The 14704-nt window shown below is 39.6% G+C and overlaps 1 protein-coding gene across 5 annotated transcripts in view; it reads left to right on the plus strand.

Annotated features, from left to right (window-relative positions):
* The first annotated feature begins 1186 nt into the window (after nt 1–1186).
* The window catches only part of STK24 (serine/threonine kinase 24), a 52231-nt gene continuing 38713 nt past the window's right edge, over nt 1187–14704 (plus strand). For 2 of the 5 annotated variants that reach the window (XM_058829092.1, XM_058829094.1), the window contains exons 1-2: nt 1187–1653; nt 14204–14252. Coding sequence is in view for 2 of the 5 variants with exons in the window: in XM_058829090.1 (XP_058685073.1) it covers nt 1612–1653; nt 14204–14434 (273 nt within the window). In the remaining 3 variants the exon portion in view is untranslated. Of the gene's footprint in view, nt 1654–1943; nt 2163–14203; nt 14435–14704 lie in introns of those variants that run through there. The other 3 variants (XM_058829090.1, XM_058829091.1, XM_058829093.1) reach the window with 3 other exon arrangements.

A 14704-nucleotide genomic window follows, 5' to 3' on the forward strand; every position in this document is an offset into this window, starting at 1 on the left:
AAAGATTGCAAAAATGCTTTAGAAAACAGTCTAAATAGAGAGTTTTGATACTGATTCTCGTGATCGTTATTTGATTTTTGATAGAGGTAGAACACAAATTATAAGATTTTACATTTCTTTGAAAATTACATACCAGTAAACAGTAGAAACTTGTTTATGTTTCCTGAGAGCCAAACCACACAGAATCTGAACTCCATCCTCCATTAAGGAAATTATCAACTCCTTCATGAACAACTGAAAAAAGAATTCCAGTAATTCAATTTTCTATACAGTTTCTATCCATAATCCTTTCCTGTTTCACTGTAGTCATGGGCTGGTATATTTAGTTTATTTTCTCAGGTAAAAAAAACAACGTGCTTGGGGGTGGGCACACTTACTTGCCTGCATAAAGCAGTTGGCTAATTTTGAGTAATACTTTGAGGCAGAGATCTTAGGAACATTTATGTGTCTCCAAGTTTCATGAAAACCAGATCGTGTAGCATTAACTCAGCCCACACAGGACAACAAAGAATATTGTAACTATGGAAGAAACTTCAGTGGAAGTTCCAACCACTTTTAAATAAGGCTATTTTCTATTTTCAAGTGTTTCTTGCAGGTAAGAGATTTGTACAAACTCTAGTGAATTATCTAATGAAAAGCAACTTACGGTACAGTAGATGCTCACATCATTTTAAAAAAAACACTCGAAAAGACCGAACCTCGCTGTTCTGTGGATCCCAGCCCCACCGGCTGACAGGTTTCAAACGCTTTAACAATCGTGAAACTCCCTAGTTTTTTGTGCCGGAGCGGAAAAAGGGGAGAATTTTAGGGCATTCCAAGACACATGGGAAGTTGTGTGACCGACTGTTAAACTCCAGTCGTAACAAAGAAGAGAACATTGTCGAGTTCTCAGGGGATTTGCATGCATGCAGAACTTCTGCGTGGGAGAGACCTCAGTGCTGACCCACTGCTCCCGTTTAGGATCTACAGGAGAAGCACGCCTGGCATGTTGGCTTGGGACTTCTACAGCTTCTGACAGGAAGTCAAGCGCTTCCTGGCACCGCAGCCTCCAGCGGAGCGCCGGCCTTGCGCTGCCTTCCGCGGGGCGCCGGGCGAGCGGCGGCGGAGCGGCCCCGGCACGGCGTGTGGGGCCCGGACCCGTGTGTGGAGCCCCGGTACGGCGTGTGGGGTCCAGACCCGTGTGTGGAGCCCCGGTACGGCGTGTGGAGCCCCGGTACGGCGTGTGGGGGCCCGGCCGCGCCCACGGCGGCGGGCGGGCAGGTACCGCGCCGCGGAGGCGGGGCCGCCGCTGCCGCTCCGCCCCCTCCTCCTTCGCCTCCTCCTCCCGCCTCAGGTTTGTCATCGTGTCGCCTGCCCGGCCCGGAGGAGGAGGAGGAAGAGGAGGAGGAGGGATGAGGAAGCCGCTGCTGCCTTTGCATCCGTGACGGGGGCCTGGAGAGCCCGGACTTGGGACGGCCCCTTTCCTACTGCTCATCCAGGAGAAGGGCCAGGAGGAGGAGGAGGAGGACGGTGGTGCTGTGTGTGAGAGAGCGTGGAGATGAGCTCAACCCTGTGCCCTGGAGCCGCCTGAGGAGACCCGGCTCCCTCCCAGCCTCCCTCGCCGCCGCCGCCATGGCTCACTCCCCCGTGCAGGCGGGGCTGCCGGGGATGCAGGTGAGCAGCTGCCCCAAGGGCAGGCACGGATACGCACCTCGGGCCAGGGTGGGTGTACGGGGGGAGATTCCCGGGGCAGGGGGGACAGGGCGAGGGCAAAAAGCGCCTCTTGGCTCTGCCTCGGCCACGGGGGCTGGGCTGGGGGACTGGGGGCAGGGGAGCGGGATGGAGACGAAATGTGCTGTCAGCGCATGGCGTGGTGCCCAGCGAGGTCCCTGCGCCCGGTGGATCCGTGCCTGCCTCTGCCTCCCTCCATCCGTCCTCGGCAGCCGCTGTCTCGCTGCAGGCGAGCGGAGCGGAGCGTGGCGTATGGCCCCCTCCCCCGGCCGGGAGTTCTCCTCGGTGTTTTTAATTCCTAAAGCGAACCCCGGATCAGTGGGCGATTTTCGGCCCCGTTAATTTGAGGTGGGTAGGGGAAGCATACGGATAATCAGCCTGTACAAGCAGGGCCTGGAAATGTTGACCTTCAGCGCATGCTGCAGTGCCCATGGCTGTGGTGCTGCTCTGAGGTGGGTGCTCGGGAATCGTGTTTGGCTCCTGGGTTTGATTCCAAGAATCGGTCAGCTGCTGTTGTTATACGGTGGAATTTGTGCGTTCTGTGTCTTAATTGTCTATATTTGAAATAAGTAGTGCGGTTTTGTGCTGACTGAGCTGGCTTCCCCCCCCCCCCCCCCCCTTTTTATTGGTTTAAATGGAAACTGCTGCCAGGAAAACATTAAGGTCATTGGTATCTGTATGTTGTTATTCTAATATTTCCCACATCTGATTAGAAAAAGATCAGAAACTTTCTTGCCCTTATCTATGAAGGAACAACTTATGAATGGCTTGTAAGAGTTTCTCTCGATTTGTCTCCTGGATTGAAAGTGTGCATCATTTGGTTTAAGTATTGATTTACCCTGGTTTATTTTATTGTGAGTCAAGATTCTGAGTCATGAATCTCTTCTTTGCAAAATCTGAGGATTTGGATTGAAAATGTTACATGCTTAAGCATAGCATGAATTATATGCTCATACATAACACTGGATACCCCATAGCTTATGAAGGCCTACTCTCTGAGCTAATTAATTTATTGCTGTGTAGATCCTGCTGTTGAGAGTTCAAGTTCACCTTTGAAATATGAGCAGTTTGTTGAATGCCAGAGACAGAGAAATGAGGGTTTCTTGATTGACTGTGGATATTGTTTGGGCTTTATTCTTTTTTTTTTTTTTTAAATTCCTTTGGGACAACTACTTACTTTGAGACAGAATCTATAACACTTTAGCATTTAAAAGTCAGATTTCTAGCTGCTTGGAAGTGAGAGAATGAAGATTATTCATCAGTATGCATGTACTGATGATGTATGTCGCTGCGTGATCTGAGGACCTGTGTTTTTTATTGACTTGATTTATTATTTAGTTTTAGAATACTGTTAGCTGTACTAAATGGGTGGATCTTCAGGGTTCTTGTTAGTCCATGTAGTTTGGGACTTTGCTTCAAATAGTTTTATTCAAAATGGTGTTACTTTTCTCATGATTTCTGTTCTGTTACTATGAGAGTTGCTCAAGTGTGAACTTTCATTGTCTAAGAAAAAAACCCTGAGAACATCAAACTAGAGATTTGCGGATAGGTAGAGGCATAAAGTCTGTGAGCAATGTGAATGCTGCTCACTAATTTTCTGTGCCCAGTTCAAGATGTCTATATCCATTTCCATGCTGTCAGAATATGTAGCAGTTTTATAGCGGTCTGTTTTCAGTACACAATTCTCTTTGATTTTACTTCCAAATAAATGTTCAAAGAGTAAAGTACATACAGTGTGTGACATCTACTTCTTAGATAAGAAAAAGATTTGGGACTTTTTCATTGTGTAGAAGAGAGGAACAGAGCTTAGTTCTCTGAGTTATAATTAAATTGCCTAAATCACGGGACTATGTCTTCTTTTTCTGTAGTGTGATCCCTCCTCCCCACCTACCAGCTTCTGCCACAAACGGTAGAAGCAGTGTCAGTGACAAGTTATGCAGCTTTCTGACATTCTTTGCTGTACTTACACAAGAGAGCAGCCATTGTGCCTGTGTGAGCAGAGTAACTTCTTGACCCCAAAAAATCACTTGGAGGGACATCACTTTATTAATGCTGTTTGGTGTGAGCACGATAGTGTCAATAGAGAGAGGAATGAAGGACTAATATGTTTCTCCCTGAACAAGATGTCTGATCAATGTTTGAAGAGTGATGCATAAAAAGTGAGTGGGTGGAGAGTGAGCCAAAGGAATGAAAAACTGTGGAGGAAATGTAGGATGGTGCTGGAAGGTTGTCAAAATCTGAGATGTGCTGTCTGCTGCACAGTGGGCATGTTGTAACCTGAGTAAAAACAGAGTTGGATTTTGACCTAAATTTTTGTGCAGTTTAAGTTTGGACTCGAAGTTTTTGTTGTTGTTTTAAGGGCTCTGTGTACATATGAGTTTGAGTGTGCAGGGTGAAACTGCGTCATTCCTAAACTAAAGATGTGTTATCTTTCTTCTTCATGCCGTATGGACGTGGCCTGGGGAGAGTGTGTGTTTGCCTGTAAATGTGTGAGATTCCTGCAAGGCTGACTTGAAATAAGTGTATATGACCTTGATTTTCAGACTGGCCTGCATTTCAAGGCTGTGGTAAGCTTCTGAAGCTTCTTTATGGAAGCTGTATTTTAAATAATCAACTACTGTGTTTATAAATTTATGGTAATAAATTCCTGTGGTGCTTTTAAAATTCCATCATCTTTAAGACAAGCCTCTTCTGTGTGATAAACCCCTTTTTTATCTTCCTCCCTTTTCAGTTTTTTTTTTTGTAGCAATAACAGTGTTTATGCAGTAAGTTATTTTTATTCATTCTTCATTGTATTTTTAGTACAAGAGCTACAGGTTCTTCATATAAAATGTAAATAAGCGTTGACATTCAAGCTGTCTTGCTTCAAGAAATGCTAGAAGTTTAACTAAGTTTAAGTGGGAACCTGACACATGAACAGAAAAGTTTGTTAAGTATAAAGGCACCATTTCTGGCTCAGAAGGTGTCTGAAGTGTCAGTTTTCTGGAGACTGGAAGGGTGTTTTGGGAAATACTGCCATTTACTTGTCTATTTTTGCTCTGTTCCCAAGATGTTCACTTCTGACTGTAGAAGTGTCCTGGTCTAGAGGATCCTTTATTCTGATCCAGCACGGCTGTTCTTTCATAGTTATGCACTATAGGTATTACTGTCTTCCTTATTGTAACTCATTCTCCTTTTACAATAAACTGTTTTAAGTACTTCCTCTGTGAGCTCTGTGTTTGGTAACTGTAAAATATTGTGTTGCTAAATCGAAGGTACTGTGGAAAGGCCACTTGGCTTCTACTGCTTTCCATTGGCAGCTTCTGTGTAGATCAGCTTTCCCCAGTTTGATTTTTTTATTTTTTTGAGAGTTTGTGCTCACTGTTACTGTTTATGGTATACTTTGACAAATACTATGCAGGAACTTACAGCACTTAAATACTGGACAGATCCTTGGACCATTGTGATCTTGGCTAATTGGTTTTAAAATATCCTGAATACAGATGTCATGGTTCTGTGACGTATTACAAGCTCAGCCCTTGGGTGCCAGGACAGAAGAGTTTTAATTGGTGAAAATGAAGTTGGACATCTTCTCACTCTGTAGCCAAAGGCTGTTTCAGGGCTATAGATGCATGGAGCTGTTTGAGAGGAGTCAGGAAAATCTATTTCCATTGTGTGCCCTTCCAGAATAGGTAAATAGATACAGCTTATGGTGACTGTGTGTTTCAGGTATCCTCATAGACCAGTCAGGCTGGCCCTGTGTCCTGGCAAGTTTCATGTACCAGTTTCATGTTTGAATAAGGTACCCTCTTAGCCAGCTGGCATCTTTGTTCCCTGAAGAGACAAAAGGCTACTGATGTAGTGAACACATTTAAATATTGGGCCTTGTGTTATGAGTGGTGTACAAGGCTCTGATGTCAGCTTTTACATAGTGGCATCTTTTGTGTTTCTGAAGTAGAAAATACAAGTATGTATCTTGCTGCATTTTCAAAATTTGCTTAAATTCTTCTCGTACTCCCTTTTTTGGGGGTGGGATGGAAAGGGGAATTGAGGATGCACTAAACACTGATTGACAAAGTCAACAAGGCATCTAATATAAATTATTAATAATGTAAAATACTGCATCCATCCTATAATAATTTGGTTCCTGCTATACAAAAAGGTCAAGAGAAGGGCCACAAAGATGACTGGAGGACTGGGAAGCCTTTTACATGGGAGAGGGCTGAGAGAGCTGCGTGTGTTTAGCCTTGAGAAAGGACAGCCCAGGTTGGAGACCTTATCACCATGTTCCAGTATTTAAAAGGTATCTACAGAGAAGATGGAGACTCCCTTTTTACTAGGAATCACAGGGAAAGAAGAGGGGTAAGAGGTACAAGTTACCCCTGGAGAGGATTCTGATTGGACACAAGAGGAAAATTTTTCACGATTGGGAGAATCAGCCATTGGAATTATGTTCTTGGGGAAGTGGTGGATTCCCCAATGCTGGACTCTTTTAAAACATGCCTTGACTGGGTGCTGGGCTACCTTGTCTAGGCTGTGCTTTTGCTGAGAAAGGTTGGACCAGATTTTCCTTGAGATCCCTTCCAACCTGGTATCCTATGATTCTGTGATTGAATTTGATCTGGTTATTGCTTTTGTGATGATACACCTTTTGTGGAGTACTGATTAATTCAGTGATGTTCTGTGTGCCTGGAAGTTATAATTTGTATGGATGCAGCTATATAATCAAAACTGTTTTTACTTGTAAGCTCTTTGTTGATCTGGGTAAGTTTCCATGTGCATATATGCACAAATGTCAGACTGTGCTGGTTTTACATTAGTATAGAACTAAGGGCCTTCAACAGTGTAACTTGATAAAAAGTGAGGCTTGAATCAGGAGAACTTACTGTATTTTTAGTTGCCCTGCTTGGCAGACATCTGGGTTTGCTGTCTGATACTATGGGTGTAAGAAGAGTCTCCCCTCAAATTATGGGATTGATGTAGAACCTAAAATCCACTATTTTCTTTATTTTTCTCAAGTACTATTAATGCAGCATAACTTTCTAATTGCCTCTATTAGCATTCTTTATTCAGCCATTTGTCATAATGTTGGGGGTTTCCCTAAAGAGCTACTACTTAATTTTACTTTTTATCAGTAGCTTAGCTAATTAAGAGTGACTTTTATAGCATTTTAGCTTTTTAGCAAGTGTAAACAAGTGTGAGACATTATTCTAAAACTGTTTTGGGGATATTTTTCCTTAGCTGTCTTTCTCTTGATGTCTAAAATGTATCTTGTGTTTCACTGCCATCCTGTACCTACTGCTGATAATTGTGTGTTGTTTTCACTGTGTACCCAAGGCATGGAGGGATTTTTAATTGCAGTAATCAACAGTTTAGAAGTGTAATGGATGGAAGGGAGGAAGTCAGGTACAGGTTATGAAAGTTTTTAGTGATGTTGCACTAAAAACTGAGGAATTTAAGAAACTCAAAAAAACTTTTATCTATTAAAATATGAAACTATATTATCTATAAATAAATATCTATATCTATAAAACTTTTATTATCTAAATATGCTTTCTGGATGCAGGCTACAGTTAGGTAACTATTCTTTTTGGTATTAAACTCTTAGGGTTGTACACTAAGGAGCTTTCTGAATGAAAAATATCAGAAAATTTCAGACAGATTTGTGTAGGGGACATTGTACCCAGAAATTGGTATTGGTTAATTAGAAATCTGGAAGCATGCTTATATTTATGTTACTGATAAATAATTGAATATTTTGTATTCCTCATGTAAGATAAGTGCACTTTCCTTGAAAATAAGTGGAAAGAGAGTTATACAAGGGCTTGAGGAATACTTTTATGATAGGCTAACTTTAGGCAACTTTTTTATTCCTGCTGGAAATGTGCTTACAACCTGTTTCAATCTAGGTAGAACAAGAAAGTTGAACTCTGTGACAAATGAGTATTAGTTGGCCATAGTGATTCATGTTAAATGTTTTTAACCTGCAGAATTTAAGGCAGTTGTTCCTTTTTCTCGATAGTTCAAGTATAGATATTGTTAAATCTCTGTATTTTTGGTATATTGTATTTTTCCCAGAAAAAAAAAGCAATTTCCTTATGGTAGCATGTGTCTGCATTAAATAACTATGGTGTTGGAGATGAAAAGTGAGAAATAAGAAATGTGTATGAAGAAAAAAAGAAAACAATTACGTGTTACTTTTTATAATTGACAAATTTTCAATGAAAGAGCTGGATCTTAGTTCTACACCTAGTTATTACAGATGAATGCTTTCATACCAGTCCTGTACCTCTCATTCAATGTTTTGCTGATTAGTCTGCTTAAAATAAAATAAAAATCAGTTGTTGCTATTCATGATAATTATAAGATGGCTATGGTAGTTTGTCTCATTTTACTTTATTATTGATAAATAAGACTGAGAGATAGTTCAAAGTTGGTTCCAGTTTTAAGGCTTCTTGTAAATGTCTTTGTTTAGATAAAAGTCATAGACTATAAATCCAAATACTTGATTATATTTTGTCTTTTTGGGTTAGTTGACTTCTCTTTGAACGTACAGGTAGGGATTGATACAATTGAACCATTTAGCAGTTTATAATCTGCCTACTGCCTCTGTTTTATTTCAATTTCACACCAACTGCAGGAAATAATTTCGTGCGTTTTATGTTGTATCTGTTACTCATATATAGTGTATATATCTTGCTGAAAACAAGAACTTGTGAGCTTTTTTTTTTTTTTTTAATCTTGGGGTTTTTTATTTCCTTCCCCTTGCTTTGGTAGCCCAAGTTTGTGGGAGGGCTGCATGATTTGAATTTGAAATTGTGCAGTGTACCCAAATTTGCATATTTAAATTAAATGTCAACGTAAAAAGAGGAGCTGCTTAATACTGGTCTGTGTTGAGATGAAGAGACTTTAAATGGTTTTTGAAAGATTGCAAGTTGTGATCTAGGGACACCTTTGAAATGCCTCCTTGGAATGGGGAACTGTGTGAAGGAGAATGACATCTGCCTGCTGTTCACTTTGACTGGCTTTAGGCTCAGAGTTCTCTGAGTACATGGGAAAATTTCCTGTGTGAAGTTTCCTCGCAGATTTCTCTTCTCTGGTTTGACCAAAGAAAAAAATTAAAGAAATTATGTGCAGCAATGGTGTCTAATTTCTGCAGAAATTATGTTTCTGTGTAGTAAATTTAGCAGCAAAACTAATTCTTGGTGTGATAGAAAGTGTATCACAGATTAGCTGAGATTGTAAGGGACCTGTGGAACACATAGAGTTCACCTCCTGCTCAAAGTAGAGTCATCAGATTGCTCAGGACCACATCCAGCCTAGTTTTGGATACCTCAAATGATCCACAGTCTCCCTGGGCAGCCCTAATCTAGTGTAGAATTATCCTTACATGAAGAAAGGCTGGGTTTTTACCTTTGTGTTTTTTGGTTTGTTTTTTTTTGGTTGGTTGGTTTGTTTTGTTGGTTTTTTTTTTTCTCTTTTATTTTTGGAAGTTTAGAAGTTTCTTATTACTCAATTTCTGGCTGTTGCATCTTGTCCTTCTGCCAGCCACCACTGAGAAGAGTCTGGCCCTGTGTCCTTTACTCCTTTCCATCAGGTATTCACACACTATAAGATTTCCAGCATCCCAGGCTTTTCTTTTCCAAGCTAAACAATCCCCAGAAATCTCTGAACCTCTTCAGATTATTGTATTTTGGGCCCAGTCTTGAGAACTGGACTGACAAATTGGAAATGGATTTGGTGAAATGAAAAGTATACAAAAGGAGGTGTTAAAAGATGATTGTCTATTTCAAATGAGCTGCATAGAGAAATTACAGATCTGCAAGTAAAATTAGTTGCACAGATAAGGTTAAGAACCTGAATTATGGAGATGCTTTATAATTCTTGGAAGTTAGAAATATTTTTAATGCTTTTCTACAATAACTGGAATAACTTCATAAAATAAATAAGAACTGGAGTGAAATGTGGAAAAAGGCTCTTAAGCTGTATCTTCTCAGAATGGTTATGGATAATGTTGGATCCAACTAGTTTGAATTATAGTAACATTTTCTATTGGGCTTTAAGGTACAGTTAATGTGGATAAGAATTCATAAAAATTCTTAATTTTTATACATTAAGGGGATTCATAAAAATAAAGTATGTTGCAAGATGCGTGTGACCCTGGCTGTGAGGAGGGTACTGCAGAGGTGGTGTCAGAGTGGGTGATACTGCTGGTTTCTCCAGGACTGTTCTCAACAGTTGCTGACTGAAAAGTGACCTTTGCGTAGAAAAAGGCAATGCCTGAAAAAGACAAAATTTAAAGGCACCTGTTACATGTGAGAGGCAGTGCTGAAGAACTGTGCAACCCTGGGAATTGGAATTACTGAACAAAACAGCATAAAGTGCAGCTTGTCATAAGTGTGAGTATTACAAAGAGCCTTTGCAAAAGTCTGGGAGCTCATTAGTTGGAAATGCAGAGCATTAGGAAGAGGTGATTTGATTTAGTTGGTTGCAGCTGAGTTTGAGCCATGAGGCCAAATTAAACAAATAGGATCTGAGAATGTATTGGACTATTTTTATTCTGTAGAAGTTGTGTTGTTGTCCTGTGTCACCCCAGGACAGTTGTTAGGTACTAAGAAGAGTTAATTTTAAATGGAATATGTTTTTCTGGCTGATTAAGGTCAAAAGTAATGAATCCAATGTGGAACAAGTACAGAGAGATTACTCAAATTATTGGCTGAATGGTGGCTTTGCTTATGGTGAAAAGGACTTTGTTCTTGCATGGCTGAGCAAGCTGGACAGTGAGACAAGATGGTTGCAGTTTGTGTTCAAAAGTGTGAAAAACTATTTGAAATAAAAAGCAAAGTAGTTGAAGTGCTTATGGAAATTGAAGGTTCTGGAATTGTTCAATCTGAATGCTCCATAATTTGTTTTTGATTTGTCGCAGTATGTATTCTGTGACAAGCTTTGAAAAAAATGTTGTAGTGGGTAGAGATCTAGTTCTTTATCAGTGATTAGCTTTACCCATTTGCAGCAGATATTGGTGTTCTTATCTGTGGTTTCTAGCAATATTTGATCAGTTCCCATTATTTTAATATTAGAAGGAATAAACTCTCTGCTTAATAAAAGTTTGCAAAGAATAGAGTCAGCAAAACCATAGTGACAGTATCTGTGGAAGTCATTTTCTCTATGTACTTGTATAGAGAGAATATTTATAAAGCTATTTGTTTATTTTGTCTCTGTTGGAAGTATTTACAAAACCAAGCAAAAGCAAATTTGGCAAGAATCCTTTCCAGATGTGATCTTGGAAAAATGGGTGGGAATTGGCCACTCATGTACTTTCAGATTCAAGCAGTTGATTATGTATATGGAGGCCTGATCTCTTTATTTTTGAAGGACAGCAGGTCATTAAAGAGACCAGCTCTTAGTTTTTGCAAAAACACAGGTTGCCAGTAGTTTAAGGCTCTCACTTTAAACCTGGTGTTCCGAGAAGAAAACTGAGAACTTCTTACAGAGGAAGGGTGTGTTGTTCAGGTTTTTTGAAACAACTGCTACCTACTGTTGCTCAGAAGAAAATTTAGGAATGGCAACTATTACATTTTAGAACAAAGGAATTAATTTACAAAAGTTGTGAACTGGGAAGGGAAGGTTTGTTTGTTTACTATTTAGGAATTTCACAGGAAACTTCTGAAATAACATTATTATTGATATTGATTTTGATCCCGTTAAGTCCTGTTATTACTGAGCAACTGGCATTTCAAAATGGCTGTAAAATTTTGATTATAAAAAAATCAAACAGTTGTTCCCTTCTTCTTGTGTCTTCCAGGAACAGTTATTTTCGTCACTTTTCTGTAATTGTTAATTTTCTTTTACAGTTACCTTATAAAACTGCCAACTTAACACCAGAATCCGAAGAGCTTTGCACTGTAAAAAAGAAACTGCGAGGTTTCTGAAAGTCTCTGAAGACTGTGGTGTTGTGAATCAAGGGGCTTTAATACATGATAGTCAGAGATTGTTAAGGGGAAGAGGGAAAATAGGGGGTGTATACATACAGCCAGCAGAACTTAAAAAAGCTGCTGACAGGTAGCTGTTTCATTTTCTCCATGTGAGCAACTGCAGTGCACTGCAACTAAGCGGTGCTGGCATTTTAGTCTCAGGAGGTGAGAAATGAAATTTTTTAGGCAGCTGCAACTGGGATTGGTTTGTGGCTTACCCAGATGCCTTTGTAATGATTTAATGCTCAGATTCCTGTGGCTAATGAAGAACTGGAAGGCTCCTGTGGATGGATTAGGTGTGCACAGCTCTCTACAGCACATCCTCTCGAATTCCAACACAGAATGTATGAAAGCATAGATGGATAGTTTTCCACAAGGGAAAATTTCTGATGCAGGTGTTAAGGGTATTTTTATTCATGAAGAGTTCTCAGAGATGGCTGGTTTGAATACTGACAGCAGAGCATTCTCTGAGGCAAGAGAAGAACTGTAAGCATAATTTGGTTTGTAATTTTGTGATCTCTTAGAAATTATGTCCCTGGAAATGTTGGTAAGGGTTACTGTGCAGCTAAGGGATGGCTGTTTGTGGGAGACCATGAAGTGCCCGGGTCTGGTTTCCAAGTGGAAGATACATTTATATACATATATAGATACGTTTTGTATGTAATATTTGATAGTGTGTAATAGTATGTTGTTCTCATTACATTGAAGTTAAAGGAGGAGCAAGGTGCTTTCCGTGGAAGTGATGTGGATCTTTTGCTCTGTTCCTTTAATGGCAAAAGAGTGATGCAACCCCATGCCCTTATGTTTGTTTCTAAAAACTTTGGATAAGAGGATGGATCAGTAAGATGTAAAGCAGGGGGAATTTCTTGGGGCTGGTGAAGTCTTGCAGTAGGTGCACTTAGTGTTTCTGCTTTGGGATGATCTCACTGGCGATGTGTTCCTGGAATGATTATCTGAAAGCTGTGATGCTTTATAGCTGACTTTAAAGTACTAAAACTAGTTGTGTACTCTCAGTTTGTGCCAGATGATGATAAACCCACTCGGTTCTCAGAGCATTTTATCTTTGTGTTCAGTCAGTCCCAGCTACCTGGTCCTCAAAACACCTCTTTCAGCTATGAAATTTAGATACCTCCAGAGAAACTATGTTCTAGGTTATCTTCCTCTTGCAGCTGTATGGGTTAATTATGTAATATTTGAGATGTGAGAGCAGAAAAGTATAGGTGAGAGGTGCTTTATAAGCTAAATTTAAATGTTAAATGAAATGTTGTTTTAGTGCTTGTCAGTGATAACCTAGAATTTCTCCTTCCCCTCTTCAGGCTGCTACGCAGTTGGGCTATGTATAAACTGTGGTTTCATGCTTATTTAGGCATTACTGAATTCTTCTTGTATGAACCTTTTTTCTATATCAATGATGTATTTCCACTTAGCTAGCATGAGTGTCATCTTTTAAAAACACAAGTCTTTTAAAGTATTATTTTTTTTCTTAAGGGCAAGATTCTAAATAATCCTATCCTATCTTTCTTCATTTCACAACTATTCCCTCTATTTCTGACTTTTCCAGTTTAATCATAGGATAGTTTGAATTGAAAGAGACATTTAAAGGTCATACAGTCCAACCCCCCTGTAGTTGTAATGTATGTCTTTTTTGTTAGCTAGTGAAGCTCCATGTTTAGATTAAGAAGGTATACTGTGGAACTTACCATCTGTGCACTGAAAGTGAGAAGTCTGAGTAGCAGTAGGGAGCTGAATACTTGATAGTGGAGAAAAAACAAATGTGGCAGCACAGTCCACCCAAATCTTACATTTGCATGCTTAGGTGAGCACTTGTGGCTTTTATGTGACTGCTCAAATCAAGAAAGCTGGAAGCAGGATGTTTTTTAGGAATGAATGACTATGCTACTGAGAGAATAAGAAAAAGATAAATAAATCCTGGTAGCGAAAACCTTGGCATCAGGGAGAAGGAGGAAGCATGGCTATTTATGTAGGTGATCCTTAGTAGGAGAAAATTGAGGAAGATTGTTGTATCAAACAAAAGGAAGTAGTACTCTGTGCAGTGAAGGAGATTAATGGAATCCTTAGGATGAGATACAAGAAAAAATATGAAAGAGGGATTCTGGGATCTAGGAGGGAGCCAATTTCAAGAGAAAAGGTTAGACAAAAGGCTTGCTTTTATTGGTAGTAGTGTTTGATTTATTTGGTTTGAATAAAAAACAAATCTTTGTAATGATCTTTCATTCTGGATACTATTTATTGGCAAAGAAAAAGAAATTGAGGTAGCAGCATTTTCTGTTGCCGAATAGGATAAAACCCTGACACACAGACAGTGTTAAATTTGTTATTTATATACAGCAAAACATAAACATATCATTGTGTGCATAGAAGGGATTTAGAAAGAACATGACAATTATGTAGGTAGAAAACGGTATCTAGATAAATTGGAATATGCGGAATTAGACGTGTTTGTTGCCTTTAAAGACACCACATTTTGTTTTTGTGTTACAAATATCGAGTGACTTTTCTCTTTAATTTCTTCTTAACAGACTCTGAAGGCAGATCCAGAAGAACTGTTTACGAAACTGGAGAGAATTGGTAAGGGGTCTTTTGGTGAAGTTTTTAAAGGAATTGACAATCGGACTCAGAAAGTTGTTGCTATAAAAATTATTGACCTAGAAGAAGCAGAAGATGAAATAGAAGACATCCAACAAGAAATCACAGTGTTGAGTCAGTGTGACAGTCCTTATGTAACTAAATATTATGGATCCTATTTAAAGGTAAGATAGTCACAGATGGTGGCAATTTGATTTTACAAGTAGTTCTTTTCCAGGCTATCCAGCTGTGCCTGTTTTTGTTGGTGAGGTTTGTTAAACTTCGGTTGAAGAAAAATGTATTTTTGTTCTTTCAACTCTAAAGAAAGAATGAGTTACTGTATTTTGTGAAGTATGGGACAGAACTTAATAGGAAAAATGTCTGTCTGTTGCTATTTCTGTACAAAAAAAAACCTTTAAAAACATGAGTTTGTTGAGGTCTAATATATTTATATT

The sequence above is a fragment of the Poecile atricapillus genome, chromosome 1, assembly GCF_030490865.1.
Source record: "Poecile atricapillus isolate bPoeAtr1 chromosome 1, bPoeAtr1.hap1, whole genome shotgun sequence".
Lineage (NCBI taxonomy): Eukaryota > Metazoa > Chordata > Aves > Passeriformes > Paridae > Poecile > Poecile atricapillus.